The 24,062-nt window shown below is 37.6% G+C and overlaps 2 protein-coding genes across 16 annotated transcripts; both read right to left on the bottom strand.

The window, feature by feature from the left end:
* Nucleotides 1–4,403: 4,403 nt before the first annotated feature.
* Nucleotides 4,404–16,207, bottom strand: LOC110886698. 15 transcript variants are annotated; one of them, XR_002562924.2, is made up of 6 exons: nucleotides 15,611–15,978; nucleotides 14,409–14,765; nucleotides 10,720–11,373; nucleotides 10,387–10,509; nucleotides 4,869–5,138; nucleotides 4,404–4,630 (listed from the first exon to the last, which is right to left on the bottom strand). XR_002562924.2 is itself a non-coding variant. In XM_035978825.1 (2 exons), the coding sequence occupies exon 1, from the start codon at nucleotides 5,869–5,871 to the stop codon at nucleotides 4,915–4,917; it is 957 nt and encodes a 318-aa protein (XP_035834718.1). In that variant the 5' UTR covers nucleotides 5,872–8,884; the 3' UTR covers nucleotides 4,404–4,630; nucleotides 4,869–4,914. The 15 variants fall into 15 exon arrangements, 1 of the variants encoding a protein (XP_035834718.1); XR_002562926.2 differs by having other exon boundaries at nucleotides 11,316–11,373; nucleotides 15,611–15,932; XR_004870017.1 differs by having other exon boundaries at nucleotides 10,387–10,499; nucleotides 11,316–11,373; nucleotides 15,611–15,932.
* A 1,714-nt stretch (nucleotides 16,208–17,921) lies between these two features.
* On the bottom strand, nucleotides 17,922–22,538 carry LOC110886699 (adenine nucleotide transporter BT1, chloroplastic/mitochondrial). Its single transcript, XM_022134538.2, has 4 exons — nucleotides 22,229–22,538; nucleotides 21,130–21,715; nucleotides 19,466–19,627; nucleotides 17,922–18,556 (listed from the first exon to the last, which is right to left on the bottom strand). Exons 2-4 carry the CDS (start codon nucleotides 21,655–21,657, stop codon nucleotides 18,083–18,085), a joined length of 1,164 nt encoding a protein of 387 aa, XP_021990230.1. The 5' UTR covers nucleotides 21,658–21,715; nucleotides 22,229–22,538; the 3' UTR covers nucleotides 17,922–18,082.
* Nucleotides 22,539–24,062: the final 1,524 nt, after the last annotated feature.

Raw genomic sequence — 24,062 nt, 5'->3', positions numbered from 1 at the left:
GTCTCGAACGCAAGTTCGAGCACCCAGCCACATAATCTAAATCGCCCGAATAGCGATGTAGGTTATGATCTTCGCTGGCAAGTCGCTTCCGAGACAAAACCTTGTCATCGCTATGTTCGCTAGCGAACTTAGACGATGATCTGGTGTTTTGTCTCGATGACTAGGGTCAGCGAAGACATATCTTGATTTGGCAGCGAACTTAACATTTTTTTTATTTTAATTTTATTTTTATTTTTTTTAATTTTTTTTAATTAACTTATTTCTTTTAAATATTTAATATAATTGTGTATATTCCTTGTAAATTCCATTCTCTGTATAGTTTATCGTGTAATTACCCATTCTAACTTGCCTCGTTTTCTGTGTAATGTGCAGTATGGTGAAGAATCTGGAATGGGATAAAACGCTTAAGCACAATCAAAGCATAAATCTAGATGAAGTGCCTACTGATTTTGAAGACGTAACCAGATGGGTACGTAACAGCAGGATCGGATACGCTGTGGAGACATCTGTTATAGTCTACCCCATACACATTCAAGACTTCTGGCAAAACGTGAAGCTGGAATCCATCAACAACAAACCAGGAATAGTTTCAACTGTTCGTAACAAGAGAGTGGAAGTGACTGAAGACAGGATTCGTCAGGTTCTAAGGTTTCAAGACAACAGTGAAGATCCGTTAAGTCTTAGTCAAGATGATGTTCTTGATGGTTTTAGAGGAATGGGCTATGTTGGAGACTTCCGCAATAAGAAAGAAATCAAGAGGGGTGGACTCACCCGAGATTGGAGATTTATCGTTCATGTGATTTCTATGAGTCTAGCTCATCGAAAAGGTGGATTTGATGGGTTAAACCTGGAATGGTCGGCGGCCATGTTGAATTTATGCCTAAATCAGAAGTTCAACTTCTCTGGCTTAATATTCAACTACATGCGCGAAAATGCAAACGGAGCTACGTGGACGATGTACCCTAGATTCATTCAAATGCTCATCAAAGATCAACACAAGGATCTTCCGAATGATGGAAACGTTTACAAGTTTCATGTCCCCACCAGCCGACAGTATACTGAAATAAAAACAAATGAATGGGTGTTGCTGCATGATTGGATGTATCGAGCAGAAAGATTACCAATCGTCAAGGCAGCTTATCAGAAGTACAGAGAGGGAGTTAACGCAAAACAGCAGAAAGCTGCTCAGGCTCAGGCCGAAGCAGCTGCTAGAGAAGAACGAGGTAAAGGAAAAAGAAAAGAAAAACAACCTGCTGAAGGGGAACCGCCCAAGAAGAAAAAGACAACAGAAAGCTCTGAACGTTTAATGGGTGCAAGCATAAGAGCAGCTGAATCTGAAGAGCACCGTCAACACATCCAAGATTTAAAAGCAATTCATGCTATGCAAGAGAAGGAGAAAAGAGAGAAAAGTTTAAAGCGTAAAGAAATATCTCCCACTGAAAGGCCTGAAACGATACCTGAAAAGATTCAAACAATGAATGATTTTGTTGACACCATACTTGTTGATCCAGATGAAGCCCAAGCAAGTCAAGGCCCATCAAATGTGTCTCCAGTCAAGCCTACAAGGATTTCAAGGCCTCCGGTTGCTCCGCAAAGACTCCGCCCCTTCCAAGAGTTGTACGACAAATTAATCAAAGACTCCGGGCCGTCAGTGGCAAAAGAAATCTGCTTATTAAAGAATCATGTGAATGATACCAACATTCTCAGGGAAAAGATTAAAGACCAGAGGAAGAAAAACAAAGATATGACTGCGTACATGGCGAAGCAGTCCAAATTTATCAGATTCCAGCAAGCAGGGCTGGAGAAAATGTACAGGATGATGCGAGGGATGTGTGAGAAAATGAAAATCGAGCCAATGTTCACGTTCGACGAGATCTTTGACTTTGATGCTTTTATTGAAGAAGAAACATCCCGAAAAGAAAAAGAGGCTGAAGCAAAGAAGAAGCGGTTAGAGTCGGTTGACAAAATATCGGAAGGTGATGAAAGTGAGGAAGAAGAGGTAGATCGGGAAGACATGCCATCAAAGTTTGTTGAATGGGGGCTCGAGGATGAAGTTCTATACGAGCAAGAAAATGGAAAAACATTCGCTCCGGAGCACCCTGAATGGTTCAAAAAGGAAAGAGAACGACTTCCTGATTTTCATCAAGTTATAAAAGTTAAAAAATCTGAGGCTACTGATAAGATTATCAGTTGGATGTATGATAATCTTAGAGGAATGTTCGTGGTAAAGAGACGCGGTGGAGTAATTCAGTACTTTGAAACTGGATTTGATCTTTTCTCTCTTCCAAGGTGGGATCTACGAAAACTTGGGCGTCTAGATTTACTAAACCATGAAGACAGAGGAATTGGGAAGGATTTTGAACGAATAATCGCCAAAGAATGTAACAAAGGTTTTCAAAATCACACAACGCAGCGCCCTAGACGCAGAGTATCAAAAACCACCATCGATCCTGTTACAGGCAAAGGAAAAGTGACGTGGGTAATCAACCCAGCTAAAGTTGTCACTAGAATTAAGCTTCCAGAAGAAATCTCTGTCGCTCTAAAGGATTTCAAGAAATGGTTTTATGACAGTAAAACCGGCGAAGCTGTGATCAGGTCGAATGACAATGTGGATATTCGCATTCTGGATCCGATGGATGTGTTTAAGTTCGGGCTCTCAGATCTAACCATGTTAAACGCTAGCTGTATTAATGTTGGAGCAGGCAATGCTAACCTGGAAGAGGCAGCGTTTCAACGAGCGGTAGAACGCGCCTGGAGATTGAAGAGAGAAATGCTTGATATGGTAGATAAAATGGAGAAAAGAAAGGAAAAGGAACAGAAGAAGAAAGAAGCAAGAAAGAAAAAGAAGCATGAGCGAACGAAGGAAGGAAGTTCTGCTTCAACAGCTGATCCAACCACCACAACCTCACAAACAACACCAACACCTCCGGTCTCATCCACATATGAGGCCACTAAGGAGGACCAACCAACATGTGAAGCTAATGTTACTCAAGAAACTCCGGAAGCACCGACGGAGACCGTGGCACCACCAGAAACAATAGTTATTGAAGAAAATCCAACAGAGCCCGAAAAGCAAGCTACTGAGAATCCAATGGTTACTACCGTAGAATGAGAAGACAAGTACGCAACGATCTAGGGGGATATTGTTAGAGCTTATGAGATCATTGATACTTGTGCTGGATTAGTTTAAATAGTAGTTTGTAGGTATTTTGAATGTTAAGGGGGTTATTTTGTAATTGTCTAGAAGTTGTAATCCTGACTTGGTGTAGTTAAGATTCCAGCAAATTTATAAATTTGCTGGCAAGTCAGGAGTCTACTATAAATACCCCAAGCATTGTAACCTAGCCAAGCTTTTGGCTCTTTGGTGAATCAAGTGTTGTTTACATTACATCTCTATATTGTGCTTAAATCTGATATCCAAGGTTGTTCATTGCTATATCTTATTGTTTGGATTCAATACAACACTAGTTGTATTCATCAATCCATTAGCTTCATCTTCATTCTTGATCTTTCTTGACTTTTCATAGTTCAAGCACTTAATCAATAGGTGTTTTGGACTAAAACAACCAACCACTGTGATCCGGATACGTTTTGGGATCTACAGGTAGGATGAGAGATGGTCTGCAACTTCAACTTGGGGAGCTTAAAAAATGGTATGCAAACTTCAAAGAGAGGGAGAGAGACGATGAGAGAACAGGAAAGAGGAGAGAGATGCTCTGCAACTTTAAAAGAAAAGCAGATGAGAGAGGAAGGATGTGACATATGGGGTAAATGACCAATATACCCTTTATGTTGGCACAATGTGATTGGCTGAGAGTGGTTCTCGCGGTTCTTACAGCTGGGAATGGTTTTCATTTTAGCGGCTCCCTATATATATATATATTGTATTTAATAGGTTATGGAAACAGTTAAATAATTAATTTACATCATATTATAAAATGTTCTTCTAAAAATATATATATGATTCTATGTATGTATAAAAGTTAAATCAATTTTTAAGGTCAGCTCCTAACCTCAACAACGAACGTAACTATCAATTTACTTTCAAAGGAGATAACTGTGAATTAATAGTGGCTAAACTATAAAATATAAAAGTATAGCTGTGAAATTACGAAAACTAAAATCTTCTTTATAGTTAAATTGTTTTAGAAAAAAACAAGATAAACCGGCCAGTTACATTTACATATGTGTTTAAATGTAAAACAACTATTTAACAGTAGAACATCAACTTCCAATGAATCTTGCGGGGGACGAACTGTGGCAGTAATATGTCAACCCCGCATGATGGATTCCTACTCGTAACCTGGGTGATCAAAGGCCTCTAACCGGGTGATCTAAAACACTAGAACATCATCAACCATTTAAGTTTGTAAATGTAAAACAAAACTGGAAACAAGGAAAGATCAAAGTCAACCAACAAGTAGTATTTAACACAAATCAACCTTCACAAAGAGAGATAAATGTACTTAACAAAGTCAACCAACAATTATTTAACACAGCCAACCAAAAGACAATGACAGAAAACATAGTCAACCAAAATATGTAAAGTTGGAGTTGATCGGATCACAAAATGCCAACTTTGGACTTTGATCGGATCACAAAATGCCATGAGCGCACCTTCAATCTATATCTACAACAATAAAAACAACTGATGATTAGTAGGCCTTAAAACTATGATAGTTACTAAAAAGCTAACTGAAATTACCAATTAAAGACCCTCGGCCTGAACATCTTTAACTGGGTAACCAACCGAGATTACTTTTATATTGAATATGATTACAATGACTAATTAACATTTGCTTAAATATTATCATACTTACCTACTACTAATTAACTAATTAGTGAACGAGTATGTTTTTGATAAATACCTTGTTTCGACGGTCCACGTTTGCATTGTTGTATTGTATCGGAACATCATGGCAACATAGAAGGAGGGACTATAGAAATCAGTCTCCATGAACTCAAGTCTTCCCTCAACTCGTAGAGGCATACTCTCCTTAACCCATAAGTCTCTTCATCCTGGCTAAAAACCAAATCAATTATCGCAGTGTAGCCAACTACCGAGTGAAGCAAGGTAACATCGGGCTCCATCCCGGGTGGTAAGGGCGGATTAGGAGGGTGAACCAACATAGGGGGACCTATGACAAAGACACGTAGTCCATCATGGTAGAATATGACGGTTCGAATCGGTGGAGAATAAAATGGAACTACCAATCTGCCTGGATCCATCATTTTTAAAGGTTCAAGATTATTAACCAAGTTGCACACATAACAAGTATTCTCTTCATCCTGAGAAAAATTCCGGAAAACGGTAACAGTACCATTTATATTTATATTTACATCCGCGTAAACAACAACGTACTCGCCCGTATTGCCATAAAAAACCCTTAACCCTCTCCTCAACTCGGCAGGAGTAGTCAGAGACATGTTATCAAACTGGAGTCTTCGAACCGGTCCGTCCCACAAATTGATCAACAACAAACCCCTTCTGACTCCTGCGAATACGAGGACAATACCCCAAACCCCAACGAGATGAAGCATCATGTCACCTGCTATGGCTACGTTTCTCTGCTGTAAGATCCCGCGAATCCTAAGGGTTTCTACCGGGTGGTCATCTTCATGCTCAACTAAAACGACACCAAGATTGTGGAAAGGGTTGTTACGGGGCAGCGTTCGAAGGTGAGTATACCTCATGATGGTGCCACGGTGGGCGACATTGTACGCTTCACGAAAAGTTCGATCGAAAAGTAGACTCCGGGGGGACCTGCAACTGGACCGTGTTTGTACAAGATCTGACAAGTGTGATTTAACTAAAACCTTAGAGATAAGATGGTTTGGTAGATTCATGAGTAAGAAGGGTTTGTTTTCCATTGTTGAAACCCTAGTTGCTTGAAACCACGTAAAAAAGAGAAAGGAAACTAATTAAGTGGAAAGGAGATAGGGAAAATAACGTAAAGATGTGAAGACAAAGGTGGAAGATGACAGATCAAGGTAAGGTGACTGTAAAACATTACAATGGAGGAAGATAGAAGAAGCTGGGTGTTTGGGAATGGATTTTAATTGTATTCTTCTTTTTACACAATTACATTCGAGTCCCTTCTTGTCAAGATTGCCAACCCAAAACATGATTATTATTAAAGATTGTGAAAGAAGATGGACCCACAGACGATACATTACGGAATCGGCCCGAAAACATTGATACGTGTTCGAAAACCGGTGTTCGTATTTGCTTAAATTGATGTTTTTACATAGTTTTTAATTCCGAATAGCCTACGTTTGATTAAAAATTGTGTTTTGCAGGTTTAATGAAATGAGCCATTTGGGAGCTTTACGGGCCACCGGGGTGAAAAACGGACCACCATGACGCGAAACGGGTCAACCGGGATCAAGGATTGGGAAAAACAGTAAGTGATAGATGCTGATACCGTCGTCGACGCCACTCCTGGCCTTCGGCGACACCTTTTGAATATCGCCGTCGCCCCAAAACGTTGTAAACAACGGATTAGTGTGTCCCCGGAGAATCACACAAAGACGGTGCGTCGCCGATGCCATAACAGGCCGTCGGCGACGGCTTCATTTGGGCCATGACGCGAATTTTCGTTTTTTCTTGATCTTGGACGAATTAAAACAACTTTTGACCCATCAAACGGGAGTTACACATCAGTTTTGAGTTTGAAACAAGTTCTTGGAGCCCTTTCACCAACCATTTTCATTCCTAAATCAATCATCAAATGATCAACTAAATCAATCATCATCTTCACCATAACCCTAATCATATCATTGATCCATCCACCCATTCACCTTCACCATTCATTACAAACCCTAACCCACCATATCCATCACATTCAAGCTTCAAGATGTTCAAGCTCAAGTTTCTATCATCCGGTGATCACGTCTTTTTGACCATGAGCGGCTAATCACCTCGGTTTCACCCCGGTGTAGACTTTTGTAAGGTTTAGGGTTTATTATTTGTTTGATACTTGGTTTGTGACAATTTGAATTGCATTTGAAACATTGGATGATTGTCTTACGTTTGTATTGAATTTGCAAATTGTCGAATGGGATATGAAATTTGACGTTGTGAAATGAATATGCGTATTTATGCCTTGTCTTGTGTTAGGATTTAATTGTCCGAGGTAACGAAGTGCATTGTGGTTCGTCTTGAACGTCGATAGCAATTGGCACCTAAGCCTTGTGAGTATAAACCCGTTAATGAACTAATTCATCTAAACCAAGAAGGGACTTGAGTTTAATTGTGTAAAAAGAAGAATGCAATTATTATTATCATATAGTAAACAGACACGTACTGCAATAGTACGATCTCAAACGGTAGTTTTATCTTCACAGCCTCTCTAAACTTCCTGTTAAAAACAATACAGTTTAGAATAACCAAACTGACCCACTTCGAGATTCATTATCATTTCTAGAATTTTAAAAGAAACCACTTACTCGACGATCTCTTCAAACTTTGAAAGTGGAGCCCGAGGGGGAACCAACCAGAAAAAGCATTTCCTTTTATTAAAATCAATTCCCAAACACCCAACTTCTTTTATCTTCCTCCATTGTAATGTTTTTACAGACACCTGACCCTGATCTATCATCTTCCACCTTTGTCTTCACATCTTTACCTTATTTTTACCATCTCATTTCCACTTAATAAGTTTCCTTTCTCTTTTTACGTGGTTTCAAGCAACTAGGGTTTCAGCAATGGAAAACGAACCCTTTTTACTCATGAATCTACCAAACCATCTAATCTCTAAGATTTTAGTTAAATCACAGTTGTCAGATCTCATACAAACACGGTCCAGTTGCAGATCCCTCCAGAGTCTATTTTTCGATCGAACTTTTGTGAAGCGTACAATGTCGCCCACCGTGGCATAATCATGAGGTTTACTCACCTTCGAACGCTGCCTCGTAACAACCCTGACCACAATCTTGGTGTCGTTTTAGTTTAACATGAAGATGGCCACCCGGTTGAAACCCATAGGATTCGCGGGATCTTACAGAGGAGAAACGTAGCCGTAGCGGGTGACGTGATACTTCATCTCGTTGGGGTTTGGGGTATGGTCCTCGTATTCGCAGGAGTCGGAAGGGGTTTGTTGTTGATCAATTTGTGGACGGATCGGTTCGAAGACTCCAGTTTGATAACATGTCTCCGACTACTCCTGTCGGGTTAAGGAGAGGCTTAAGGGTTTTTTATGGCAATACGGGCGATTACGTTGTTGTTTACGCAGGTGTAAATAAAAATGATGTTGTTACCGTTTTTCGAAATTTTTCTCGGGATGAAGAGAATGCTTGTTGTTGTATAGATAGATTGAAGGTGCGCTCATGGCATTTTGTGATCCGATCAAGTCCAAAGTTGGCATTTTGTGATCCGATTTACTCCAACTTTACATATTTTGGTTGACTATGTTTTCTGTCATCGTCTTTTGGTTGACTGTGTTAAATAGTTGTTGGTTGACTTTGTTAAGTACATTTATCTCTCTTTGTGAAAGTTGATTTGTTTTAAATACTACTTGTTGGTTGACTTTGATCTTTCTTTGTTTCCAATGTTGCTTTACATTTACAAACTCAAATGGTTGATGGTGTTCTAGTGTTTTAGAACACCCGGTTAGGCCTTTGATCACCCAGGTTATGAGTAGGAATCCATCCTGTCAGGTTGACATATTATTGCCATAGTTCGTCCGCCGCAAAATTCATTGGAAGTTGATGTTCTACTGTTAAATAGTTGTTTTACATTTAAACACATATGTAAACGTAAATGTAACTGGCTGGTTTATCTTTTTTTTTCTAAAACAAATTAACTACAAAGAAGATTTTAGTTTTCGTACTTTCACAGCTATACTTTTATATTTTATAGTTTAGTCACTATTGATTCACAGTTATCTCCTTTGAAAGTAAATTGATAGTTACGTCCATTGTTGAGGTTAGGAGCTAACCTTAAAAATTGATTTAACTTTTATACATACATAGAATCATATATATATATATATATATATATATATATATATATATATATATATATATATATATATATATATATATAGAGGATCCTGTACAAAGAGGAACTTTTGTGAGAAGTGTGAGAAATAATTTGGGAATGACAAGTGTCCTTTATCCTAATTAATTCAAAAGGGTATATTGGTAATTTCACATTCTTATCATTTAATAGATTTCCAAGATAACTGCTAAAAAAAACTGGCGATGAGTTTTTATAGGGATTGATTCGAATTTTGAATTTTTTTGCAATATCCAATAAGATTATCATCTACGCATCATTCTTCATCAATTATAAATACATGAAATCGCCAGATACCTTCCCCAGATACAATACAGTTGTTTACTTTCTGCGCCCTACTTCGATTTTGGTGTTTTATAGCATTTACAGATGTATAGTGTTTTATCCCCAATCAATAATGTTATATTCTGTACAGACATCTTAATTCCCTACCCATATATATATATATATATATATATATATATATATATATATATATATATATATATATATTTTACGGATGTGTTTATAATACACACATTTAGTTGTAAAAAAAAATCTTGGTCAACGGTGACCCGGATTGTGTGGTTCTCGCGATTCTTACAACTCGAGGTGGTTCTCATTCTAGCGGTCCCCTATATATATATATATATATATATATATATATATATATATATATATATATATATATAGGGAGAAGATCATTTTTAGAACCACCTCTTATTGTGAGAACCGCGAGAACCAATGTGAACACACCAAAAATGCCTAAAAATAACAAAAAATCACACAAAATTTTTTTTTAATATTTTTTATATAAAAATCGCTACTTTTTGAAGCAAAAAAAAATTAAGTTAAATTTTTTTTTGAAAAAAAAAAATTCCCAGTAAAAGTAGCGATTTGAGCATAAAAATATTTAAAAAAAACAAATTTAGATTTTTTTTAGGTTTTTTGGGGGTTTAGTTTTTAGCATTTTAGCTTGGGGGTGGGGGTGGGGGGGGTTAGGTTTTTGGGGGGTGGGGGAGGGGGGTTTAGGTTTTTTTTGGGGCGGGGGGGTTTAGGTTTTTTGGGGGTTTTAGTTTTTAGCATTTAGCTTTGGGGGGAGGGGGTGGGGGGGTTAGGTTTTTTGGGGAGGGGGGTGGGGGTTAGGTTTTTTTAGGTTTTTTTTAGGTTTTTTTTAGCTATTTTTGGTTGTGTTCACATTGGTTCTCAAGGTTCTCACAATAAGGGTGGTTCTCGCATGAGCTCCTCCCTATATATATATATATTCTACGAACTACATGATGTATTTTGATCTTAAACTAGTCTTATTTACCACAACAAAGTGTAAAGATTATATATAGATTTCACAATAAATTAAATTCAGATTAACAGTAAACAGCAATATTTACCTTATTCCGAGACCACCTATTCCATCAAAGAAATCATCTTGAGATCTTGTAACATAAGAAACTTCCACACAAACACACCTTCATAACATAGATTTGTGGGTTGCAATATCGACCTGAACACTCCTGTAATTTCGTAATTAGCAACGAGGCAAGCTCGAAAATATAATCATCCATTAACATTAATAAAAAACATGACAGCTTAAGATGAAACACACTTTTTTTCATTTAAACTATTTTCAAATTCCTTTAAGTGCTACCTTACAAATCTTAAGCCCAAATTTAAATCTCCACTAGATGGATTGGAAAATGAAATTATAGAGTTGTTTTAGCTACCCGAATCGCACAGGATGGAAGATCTGGTTCCTGCGACCTGCGTGGTTCACTCGAAAGTAGTCAGGAGGAGATGACCGATAGCGAGGTTGTTTTGTGATTGGAGCAGCGGGAACAGCAGCCGGAAGTGATGGCTTCTGATTGTCGTTAAATTTTAAAGCCAAAAGAAATAACAAAGATGGATATGTGAGGTTAAATGGGAGTTATACGACAGGTCGCCGTCGGTGCGGTCAAAAGCTTCCTACCCGGTCAAAGGCTGAAGGCATAACGAATGTAACTGCTTTTATATGACAGGTCGCCATCGTTTTGTACCCCTAACTTTTTTTTAAAATTCTAATATATCATGTTTTTACAAATACAAGAAAAAAATTTGAATTTCTATTCAATAAAAAGTTCCTTTCACTTGTTGAAGCGCATAAAGAATAGAATTCTGCTCTGTTTTTAAACATGCTAATCCTTTGTGTATAGATGTTCAGATATATTTATAACCAGCTAATTAATTTATTTCATAATCGGTTTTTAAACTACCATATTAAAAAGATTTATGAAAAATGGCTAAACTACACATGTTCTGTTCTGTGGTATGCATACACCCTCACCTTCGACATTTTCTGCCAGTGCTTTTGATTCAATACCCTCCATATATACCTAACTGCCCTGCGATATGTATCATACGGTAAGATTAATAGCAGCAACCAGCAAACATTAAGGTATCTTCATGTGTTTGTGTAGTAAAAATATGTAATCTGGCAATTAATCTAAAGATACTTTCTTTGTTACATATATTCAGACTGCCACTTAAAGGGAGTTTCAGTAGATAAGCAAAGATTACTAATATAGATCAATTCATCAAGTTGGTACCAACCGTAACTAATACATATATATCAATTCATCAAATCAATACTACTAATCATAGTTAATATATATCAATTCTTCAAATCAGTACTAATCGTAGCTAATATATATCAATCTTGGTTTAAAAAAGCGCGCCTAGGCGCAACAAGGCGCAGGGCCTGGGGCTTTTTCGCTCAGCGCCTTGTGTAATTACAGGAAGCGACCAAAAGGCGCAGTTTTTGATGTTTTTGTGGGCTTTTTGGCCTGAGGCGCGCGCCTCATGTATCTTAGGCGTTTTACTGTATAAAAATGTTGTACCTTGGGTTTTTTGACTTGTACATGTAAGTAAAATGGCATAAAAGCCTTACTTATAGCTATATTTTGGTTAAAGGAAGCTAAAAACCTATATGATATGTATGGGATATATAAAAAAAATTATATAAACATCTTGCGCCTCGGGTACGAAAAGCCCACCGCTTTTGCGCTTTGCGCCTCGATTTTAGGCCTCGTCGCTTTTGTGCGCCTCTCGCTTTTTAAAACCAAGATATCAATTCTTCAAATTGGAACTAGTTTATATCAATTCATCAAATCGGTACTAATTTTTACTAATGTGACTCAATTCATCAAAGGAGTACTAATCGTAACGAATGCATACCAATTCATCAGATCGATAATAATCGTAACTAATATATATTAATTCATCAAATCTGTATCAATCCTAACTAATATCCATAAATTCGTCTATTAGGTACTAATAGTAACTAATATTATATCATTTCATCAACTCAGGTATCAATCGTAACGAATATATATCAATCCAGCAACTCGATATCAATCCTAACCGATATACATACATCAGTTCATCAAATCAGTATTAACAGTGAGCCGAGCCCAGGCTCGAGCTCGAGCTCGTTTAACATATGAAAGCTCGAGCTCGAGCTCGGCTCAGAGGAAATTTTTCAAGCTCGAGCTCGACTCGTTTAGTATTTATTAATTAGTTTTTATTAATTATAATTATTGTTATACATAGACTTTAGTTATTTTTTTATATTTATATAATTGGTAAATATTATTCTTTAAATATATGTTTAATATACTAATAAAAAATATATAAAAAGAAAGCTCGTTAAGGCTCACGAGCCGGCTCGAGTTCGATAAGCGAAGCTCGGGCTCGGGCTCGGGCTCGGGCTCGTTTACTAAACGAGCTTGTTTTTAGGCTTGGGCTCGAGCTCGTTTAAGCTCGGCTCGTTCGAGCTTTTTTTTCGAGCCGAGCTCGAGTAGCTCGCGAGTAGCTCGGCTCGTTTGCACCCCTAACAGTAAGTAATATATATCAATTCATCAAATCAGTACTAATTGTTACTAACATACATTAATCCATCAATTCATCAAATAGGTACTTATACAATCAGTTAATCAAATTGCTACTAATCCTAACTAAAATACATCAATTCATCAAATCAGAACTAATCCTAAGTAATATATAAAACATCAGTTCATCAAATCGCTACGAATCCTAACTAATATACATCAAATCGGAACTAATCCTGAGTAATATATATACATCAGTTCATCAAATCGCTACTAATCCTGACTAATATACATCAATTCATCTAATCGGAACTAATCCAAAGTAATATATATTCATCAGTTCATTAAATCAGCAGTAATCCAAACTAATATACAGTAGTAGGACTAGTACACCATCCAGCATAAGTATTGAAGTTCATAAGCTCGGAAAACCCGTTAAACGGGTCGACTAAACCCATCTAAAGCTGCAGAACTATCCATCTGAGCTCTTGGAGAAGCCCATAGGTTTATCCTTTGTGGGTGAAGGGTATTCCATTATTCACGACTAAATTAAACTTCATTCATATGTTATTTCAGTCTAACCTATATTATAAGTTCAAATTTTTTTTTTTTTGTTTGATTAAAATCATATATTTGATTACTTTACATCAATAGCGCAGGTAAGCGAGCAACAAGCTGCGCCGCTACCCCTTTCTGAATAGCAAACCCTAGCCTATTAAAGACAAACCCCTGCCCCCCTGTTGATGAGCAACTGTTATGGACAACCTTATGGACCCTAGTCAACAAACGGATAGCTTCTGGAGCTAGGGAGCCAAAGGTGTCGAAGGCGAAGGGGACAAATACATGTTGGTTATCAGCACATGCTTTAGCGTGTTTATCCACCTTTTTTGATTCTGCTTTCCTTATAGCTTGTCCTGCTACAAACCCGCTTTCCCTTAAACCAGCTAAGTTCAAATTGAACCTAATTTATGCAAACTGGAAATAAATAAAGAAGTTGAAAAGTAACAAACCTCAAGATGGGTGCTTTATGTGACCCAATAGCAAGTTGCGAAGAGAGTTGTGGTTTGAATTAAATAAAGATGAATCGATCGAGTGACAGATTCAGGGGGTGTTTGGGTTAGCTTATTTAAGTTAAAAAGGACTTTTCGTGAGAAGGACTTATTAACTTATGACTTTTTGAAAATGACTTTTTTAAAAAGTGTTTGGGTTAGCTTATGAGGCAATAAGTCAATAAGTAGTTTTTTTAAAAGGTGTTTGGTTTAACTTATTCATGTAAAATGACCAAAAAGGACATCCTTTAAAAAGTGTTTGATTTAGCTTTTTTAATTTTTTTCTCTCTTGCATATTGAAAAACAACTTCATGAAACATATAACATAAAATTTGTTTACATATTTTATAATTTCCTAATTAGAACATAATAATATTACATTCAGATTACTAAAAAACATAAAAAAAATGCATAGTTGGGATCTACCTACAACAAAACACAAATACGTCTAACATTATGTCTTTGATTATAAGTTTATTAGATGGTAAAAGTATAACATACCTTTATTTTCTCACCCCACCACTCGGGCGATGCATCGATGAAGCTTCTCGTCCCACCAATCCCAGTTTCAAGCCTCATCAAGCGGTCATAAAGCTTCCATTCTTTTTTCATGTTGTCACATTTGTTTGTTATTTGCTTTCTTTCAAAGGTTTTGCCTGTTTTCTCGTACATAGTGTTTATTATATTCGCCCACCCAACCTTACTAAAGCTTGTACCAGGTCTATTCCCTCTTCTATATTCAAGCAAGCATGCATCGACAAACTGCTTGAACGTAAAATCATCCCACAATAATCTCGATTTATTCTTGTTAGATGATGTTTCACACCCAACGACTTTTTGACGGTTTTCATCCATTTACTGAATGCCGATAATTCGATAAACATCAGTTAATGTAGTACTCTCAAGCATATGGCCACATATGGCATAGCAACTTAAAGCATAAATGCTAAACAAATTGATATCAATATATGCCCATGTCATTGTCTATTGATGTATTAAAATTTAGTAAGATAAAAGGCAGATATATAAACATAGCAACTTAAGGCATAAATGCTAAACAAATTTAGATATTGCATCGTTTGATTACAACAGTGAATAATTTAGATATTTAGAACAAGAAAGGATATTATGGAGGTTTCATGACTGGTAAATAACAACTCAATGTGCTTTCATTTGATTACAACAGTGAATAACACTAAGACTAATGGGTATGGGGCCCGGCTAGGACCGGCACCGGTCCCCCACACCACCCCCCTCATGTCCGGCCCGGCTCAAGCGGCTCCCCACAGCCGGGTTAGCCCATCCTCTCTCCTCTCTCCTAACACACATACATTTATACATATATATATATATATATATATATATATATATATATATAAAGGGGTTCATCCCCCACCCCCTAGGTTCATCCCCTTCAAGCCGAGCCTACGTTGGCGCCTACGTGGCGGCTCATCCCCTCCAAGCCCATCCTCTCCATACCCTTTAGTCTAATTAAACAGAACAGCAACTACTAATTAAACACAGTTTTTGTCATAAAACTTCAATTTATTAACCTAATTCTTCCAAATACGAACTATCCTACTTTCATAACCGTCAATCATCACCACTACTACACGAACAACAAACACATATAACAACACTTAACTAAATTATCTTCAAAACAAACAGATCAAATCGAAGAAAACAAACAGATCAAATCGAACCTGCTGATGTGATGTCGCTGGTAAGCTGCTGTGTCGATTGCTTGATGTTTGTTGGTAGATATAGGGCAGATGTAAGAGTGGTAGATGGGGGAGTAATTGAAGCTTAATGAGAACAGAGATGTGTAGTTGAAGAAATTGAAGATTAATGATGAATGAGGATGTTGGCACAGATGAACACAACATTCGATCGACAATCAATTACTATATTTTGCGGATGAACAGAGAACAGGTGTAATTGATGAACAGAGGAGTAATTGCTGGGTAGTTGGAGATGAAATGGGGATGTTGGCGGGCAGATATCTCTAGTAGTTGTAATGAGGATTTTGTTCATAAAAGGACTTTTTAAAAGCCCATTAGACTAGGGGGCATGGGGCGGGGGTTGGAAAGAAACGCCCAAGTCACCACCTCGGGTGGGCTTGGGTTTGGGCGTGGCCTCTTGGGCGGGAGTTTAAGGCCGGGGCTACCACATGACATGGCGGAACCTCATTGGCCAAGATCACTAGCCTTTGAAATTGGCTTTTTTTCCACGCCACTCAACCCACGCCCCACCATACCCCTTTGAAATTGGCTTTTGGTCTTGGGTGTCCCATAGTCCACGTGTCACACCATGCCCTCAACCCACGCCCCACCATACCTCACGGTCTTATCAAGAGTAAACTAAAAGGGATTTTAAAAGTCTTTCTCATTTTGCCAAACACTATTTTACCAACTTATTAACTTATAAAAGTCAATAAGTTAAAAATTGGGGGAAAATAAGGAATCCCAAACACCACCCAAGTATCTCTTTAACAGGGACAAGAATGGTATTGTAGCAGTACCGTATTGAAAAGTACGGATATCAAGAGTAAAAATATAAACAGAATATTGTACCGATTATGACAATATGGTAGCGGTAGTGCCAAATGCCAAAAACAACTAATACTGAAATTGAAAACCCCAAAAAGAAGTGTGGAACCCGTACTGCTTTTATTCAGTTAGTATTAGTACGGTACCGATATTCAGTAAAAGTTGTTTATCCTTATTATAGTGGTCAAAAGGCTAAGGGTATTGTTAACTCATGATTGCTTCTTCTGGTAACCACTAGTTTGGTTGGGTTGTAAAACATATCAAGATATTTAAATTGTTTTGGTTAATTGCAAACACATCCAATCTTGTTTGATTAGTAGTTCCATAGAAGATATCTTGTTGGTTATATAAAGTCTTAATACATATTGGGCTATCTTCATCTTTGCTAAGCTACATTTTGTCACGCTACATCATAGCCGAACGACCATTTGGGACGTTACATAGTCGAGAACCTCGTATTGGATACCACTCTTACATTCATTACACAGTTCATTTGATGACTTGCTATAAATAGAGAACATGCCCTCATATGACTTTAAGTTGATTTAACAATTACTACATTTATTACACGACTGCTTACAAATATAAGACAAAACTCTCGAAACTAAAAACATGTACGGAAGATTTCATTGCCTTTTCACACGCATTGGCTTACGCTCGATTGACCATTTGATAATATTATGTTGTGTTCTCTGACATGCGATATGTTTTTATACGCACCTACATTTGTAGTTTTAAACTTTTAATACTTAAAGAGATAAAGTTGCTAACATGTTTAGCATGTATGGACCGAGTGATTTGCATGAGACAACATAGCTTTGACTAGACATGGTCATAAAATTTACACATTTTGACCTATACATCGAATTGAACAATCCTTATTCAAGGGCGCGAGCAGTGGCGGATCCAGAGGGTTCCTGGGTTCATGGATTACAGATTTTAAATCTCATCTCCAACTCGAATTTAGCAATAGTATATACTTGGTAACGTTCAAAGTATATATATTCATTGCATTATTCATTTGCCGCTTTTTTATGATCAAGCCATGTATGATCATATGACTTGATGACGTATTTAGTGGCGAAGCTTGAGATTTCCGACTAGGGGGTCGAAAACGTATATACCAAAAAATTCTATAAAACCCGGGGGGGGGGGTCAAAATGTGCAGGTCAACCCGTTCATGGAAGCCAGAAAACGGGCCGGTGGAAACTCAAAAGCCAGAAAACGAGAATGATGATTGTACACGTGCCGTTGTAAACTCAAAAGAATGCAAACGCTTGTTCATATCAAGACGCAACGGGCTCATGATGGTATGTCCATTTGAAATCTCATCGCCATCTGAATAGACCACCATCAGAAATACCCGAACTACTACTAACCAACCCGTTCATGGAAGCCAGAAAACGAGCTTAAACGCTTTCCTACTCAAACATAGGTTTTTAGAAAACTTAAAAAAATGAAAAACTAATCCAAAATGTAAATTTCTCATTCTAAATCAATGATCTAACATCCAAGTATCCCTTTGAATCACATATGGATCATTAGACCAACATCCCATGAACAAAAACTAAATCTTTATTATCTTTCAAGAAACAAAACAAAACCAACCATATCTCTCGACTTCACCTACGGTTCATCATCTTCTTTCTCGACTAATATTTTCTTGCACGCCTCATAACACATGAACGAAATCCCAGCAGCCGGAACTATTTTTACACAACTCGGGCCCAGCCCACGATACAAACCCACAACCCCTTCTTTTTCAAGAATTGTTAAAAGTGCATGAAGCATGTTATCATAGACCCGCCCATTTACAGCACCTGCTTGCATATGTTTTCGGGCCACTTCAAGTGGGAAAGTGGCGCTACTTGAAATCGCACCAGCCGCTGACCCGATTAACAAAGTTGCGATATTTCCAATATCATCTTTTTTCAAGAATTTCTTGTATGTCTTCCGTAATGTATCGTATGCGAAATAGTTTGTAGCAGCATACGGGACTACACCGATTAAACTTGGTGTGAGACCTCGGTAGAGTTCTGCGGGGCCCTCTTCTTTCACAATCTTTAAAAACGCGTCTACAAGATTTTTATACACGCCCCTCTAAAGAAAACACAACGTGACAAAATAGGCGGGTCAGATCACTTTTCTAAAAAGCGTTTTTTTTTTTTTTCACTTTTTGTATAGTTATTACGGCAATTACGTTTGAGGGACTTATGTGCAATCTAGCAGAAGTCCATATTTTTTTGTGTACATGTTACAATAGCCCTAAGCTCTAGCTTCTAACATTTATGGTTTGTTATAATTACGAAAACAATATTATCACGACAGTAGTATCTATCTTTATAAAGAAAATGAATTAAAAGATTGTATGCATTAAAAATAGACCGAGTAAAATGCAATTTTCGTCCCTGAGGTTTGGCCAGTTTCGCGACTTTCGTCCATAGGTTTGTTTTTCCGCATCTGGATCCAAAAGGTTTGAAATTTTGCCATTTTCATCTGGCCCGTTAACTCCATCCATTTTTCTCCGTTCAATCATGGGTATTTCTATCTTTCTTGTTAACTTAAGGTCAATATGGTCTTTTTCACTTTATGTACAAGCATTTAGCATAATGTGCAAGTATTCAAAAGACCGAATTGCCCTTTAAGTTAACAAAAAAGACGAAAACACCCCTGACTTAACGGAGAAAATGGATGGAGTTAACGAGCCGGATGAAAATGGCAAGATTTCAAACCTTCTGGATCCGGTTGCGGAAAAACAAACCTTTGGACGAAAGTCGCAAAACTGACCAAACCACTGGGACGAAAATGGCATTTTACTCAAATAGACTTTTGGTCAACTTTCAGCCGGTTCAACGTGTTCCCATTTTAGCTAAAGTTTTTCATTTGACCCGTTAGAGATAAAACACAACTCAAAGTTCAAACCGACCAATTTACAAGTAAACGGTCAAAATAGCCACCTCTAGATGAAAGTTTTCCGATTTGTCAGTAAAAAAGGGTTGACTTTTTTACCTGGACCGTGAGTCGGGTCTTGAGTAATTCAAGAGGGTAGGTACATATGGTGGAGCTAATTCCAGCAGCAGCACCTGCAATTAATGACTCAGGTATACGGGGCTTTGACTTTTCTCCCGATTTAGGAGTCAAGCTTTTCTTGACAGTATCGTACGCAAATAACTGCACAAGATTGCATTAAAATTATCATAATAATGAAAATGTAGAGTGTAAAAGTGGGAAAAAAACCGTCATTGGCCACTCAAAGAGAGTAGCAGACCGCCAGGATATCATGGCAGCAATTTAGGGGTTAAAGAAGCAGGTTATCCAAAATCTAAAAACCGAATATAGTGGATTCAAGACTGCATTAAGCACATAATCACTTTCCAAATACTCATAAACTGCATATGTAGAGTACAGACTTGGTTTTAAATTGCGTGGCGCTCCGATGCGTTTAGTCTAAAAATCTGATGCGTGATGCGCGATGCGAGCGCATCACGTACGTGATGCGTTCTTTATAAAAAAAATAGTTAAAAATTATTTATACATAAAAACTTATAAAAACATACTTAAAGCAAAACAACTGACGTAATTAGAAGATAAGAGTTGTGTTTTTTGGTTCAAATCAAGCATACTAAGATGTTAATTATGGAAAAAACCGAATACAGTTCATAAAATCTGGAAAAAAACATAAGAAACAATGTTGCGTCCATCAGAGCACATTATGCGAAATGCGCGCAATATTCTCGCATCACGTAAACGCATCGCATCAGGTGTTGTGACGCGCTCTCATTAGTGCATTGGGCGCATCACGCATTATGCGCGCATTTTAAAACCAAGAGTACAGATAATCTTTTTTCAACAGTTTGGTTTCATACTAGTTCTAGCTACAACTTGCTATAGAAGTAACTATCAAAATCTCAAGCAGGGGTGCAAACGAGCTGAGCGGCTCGAGAAAAAGCTCAAAAAGAGCCAAGCCTTATTGAGCCCCTAAAATAAAGCTTATTTGTTTATCAAGCCCGAGCTCGAGCCTGGCATGTGAAGCTCGTAAGGCTCGTCGAGCCTTATTGAGCCTTAGTATAATATTAGTTTTTATCAATATTTAATAACATTTACCCCTTATTTAAAGTTGTCTGGTAAACGAGCCGAGCTAAGCTTATTCAAACATGTTTACGAGCCGAGCCCAAACCTAAAAATAAGCTTCTTTAGTGAATGAGCATGAGCCCGAGCTTCCTAAATGAGTCTATTATCTATATTATTTTTATTTTATAAATTGATTAATAGATAATAAACGAGCCGATCCCGAGCAAGCTCGAGCTTGAGAAACTACCAACGAGCCAAGCTCGAGCTCTCATAAGTTAATCGAGCTCGAGCAGGGGCTCGGCTCGGCTCGTTTGCACCCCCACAAATTATATACCATTGTTCTACATTTTTTTGTATCTATAACTGCCTTCAATGATCAAAATTTAACATCAACATGAACTAAATGATTATTAAAAGATCAAGCAGCAAAAACAGATTCAAACGCCATCTCTACACCACAGTTCATTACAACTGATTTTCTATTTCCGATCATCATGGCGAAGGATAGTGGGGACGGGAGGGGGCGGCCGACCCCCCGAACTTTGAAAAAAAAAAAAAAAAAAAACATGTGAAGATTATAAATATAAGGTAAAAAACTATACCTCAATTGCTTTGCTAGGGGCGACACGAATCACATTGACCAAATTACCCCTGAAGAGGCCAGTCCAACCTTCGGTATGCATAATATCTTGAAAAACTTCAGTAGTAGAATGCCCCGCACTCCCGACCATCAAATGAGTTCTTATCGTCTCTAACGGAGCAACACACGTCCTCGAAACCGCTCCAGCGATCGCACCACTAATTAACCTCCTCAACGACGGATTCCCAATCTTGATCTTCAACTTCAACCCACTTTTCTTCTTCAAAAAGGCCCCTTTTTCCTCCACTTTCGGTACCTCAAGAACCATAAATCTGGATTCGGGTGTCGAAACAACCTTCGATAAACATGGAAGTTTGACACCTTCATTATCATTTATACTTCCAAAACTGCCCCTACCCATTTGCCCAACACTAGCGAAAAAGGCTCCAGATTGAGATAAATTATCATCTCTAGGACACCAAAGAAACCCTATTCCTGAATTTGGGAACAACCCATCTCCATTATTCTCCAATAAACTTCTTGAATCCATTCAACTCACCAACAAGATAGCAATAAACCCCACAAAGGTGTTTTTTTTTTTTTTTTGTCTACAAGAAGATGATTACGAAACAATAATTAGTAAAAAAAACACCAAAATATATGACAATGGATGTGCTTTAAAGCTAAGAATATGCTTAATAATGCTTTACTAAAGCCAATGATAGCATAGCAAATTGGAAAAATGGAAAAATCGAATCTTTTTTTTAGAAATATAATATAATACCCAATTTAGTGATGCATTTCATGAACAAAAATAAATCTTTAAACCAGGGTTTTGATTGTTTATGTTCATACATATGATAAAAGTGATAAAGATTCAATCTTTTTAAATCTTTTTTAGGAATTTAAGGAACCCAATTTGATACCATGGCACAAATCCATTTGTTGATGAATAATTGAATACCATGAACATTAAAAATATAAAATTTATAAGTGGGTTTTGATCAATTGATAAAAAGATTAAATCTTAAATGATGAAAGGCTATGAAGAATTCAGAATCTTGAAAAATCAAATTGCTTTTTTTACAAATAAAAACAGAGGGGTTGAAGATTAATATTACCAGGCGAGTTGCTTGTTGAAAATGGAAGTCAGAAGCCCAATTCACTCATTCGTTTACTTGATGGTCCCTCTCTCTCTCTCTATATATATATACGAATTGCAGAGATATAGAGAGAGAGAACAGTGTGGGAGTTTGGTGAAAAGGTTAGTGTTCTTGGTTTGACGACAAGTGAGTCGTTGGGTGATACATATTTGACGATATGACCTAATTTTATATCAAGAATCCCAAACTACAAAGATGATTGAAGTTACTTTTTCGGTTCGGTTCGATTCGGTTTTATGATAAAACTGATTTTGTTGAAATTTTATAGCATGGGTGTGAAAAAACCTAAAATCCAATTTTATCCCTAACTAGGGATGGGATTGATACAGTATTCGTACTCGTATCGGTACCGAAAATAGCACTACTAAATTTGAACAAAACTGGGTACCAAATAACGCACCGAATATATATTGGTACTGTACGGGTACGGGTACTTCGGTACGATACCCGTTATGGTACCACTTTGTTTTTTTTTTTTTTAGTTTTTGAGCACTCGTATAGGTACTAAATATGTAAAATCGGCGCGAATACCAATATAGTACGATTACCAAATAGGTAAAATTGGTACGAGTACCAATACGATACGGGTACCAAATAGAAAAATTCAATACGAATACCATAAATACCATAATACGAAATAAACATAATATATTTTTTTAAAGTACTATATAAAATTCAGTACCGATACCCGTTTTTACCCGTACCAATACCAAATATACTAAATACCAAATCAATAAATTTGGGTACCAATACATGTACCGAATACCTAAAATCAGTATGGGTATTTGGGAAAAATGTCCATCCCTATTCGTAACCAAATAATTTAATCTGATTTGTGAATTCTGATCGGTTAGAAACCGAACTGAATTGGAATTTGGATATCAAATTGGTTTTCGGATATGAGTTTTATTTATTCAATTTGTTCGGTTTAACCGAATTAATTGATTAAAGGTTGGTCTTTGTTAAATATCTTAGAGAAAAATGCCCGGATAGTCTCTGTGGTTTCACCTTTTTTCACCTATAGTCCCTATCTTTCTAAAACTACTTGAATAGTCCCCAAGGTTTTCCGTTTTGTTCTCGGATAGTCCCTGGGTCTAACTTCAGTTACTTTTCTCTGTTAAAATGATGTGAAATGACAAAAATACCCTTTCCTTTAAAATGCCAAACCACATGGACTATCTCCTTCCATCATTCATCACCACCATATTCCGTTTGTCTTCTCCGTTTGTCTCCGACCACCGTCACCCACCTCCGGCGTCTTCACCATCGTCGATCATCATCATCATCATCACTTCTATATTTTCTATCGTCGGCAACTACAAAACACACAGATTATCTCCGTCCTTCATCGATCATCTCCGGCAACCGTAAACGTCGACCTCCGCCAAACCTGCAACTCGGAAAATCATCTCAGTCACCTTCTCTATCGTCGTTCACTGTTCATCTCGGTCTTCATCTTCATCGATAATCACCATCAACCTCCTTTTGCGGCGTCTGAACAACCGATCTCCGTCACCACCGTATCACTTTACATCATCTCCGTTCATCTTCACCACCACCTTCATACGGACCTCCATAAACACCCGCGACCTTCATCGTTATCACTTGCAAGTCTCCGGTCATCATCTCCGACCAACCTGCAACATCCGCCACCGTTCATCATCGTCGTCATCACTGTTTCTCATCGGTTTCAACATCGACCTCCTTCTCCGACCACTTTCGTCTCAGTTCTTCATAAACACCACCCGCCATTCACTGTCCGTCACCGTCAATCTCATCATCTCTGATTGTC

The sequence above is a fragment of the Helianthus annuus genome, chromosome 10, assembly GCF_002127325.2.
Source record: "Helianthus annuus cultivar XRQ/B chromosome 10, HanXRQr2.0-SUNRISE, whole genome shotgun sequence".
In the NCBI taxonomy this organism is placed as follows: domain Eukaryota; kingdom Viridiplantae; phylum Streptophyta; class Magnoliopsida; order Asterales; family Asteraceae; genus Helianthus; species Helianthus annuus.
This window is presented reverse-complemented; position numbering and strand designations above follow the sequence as displayed.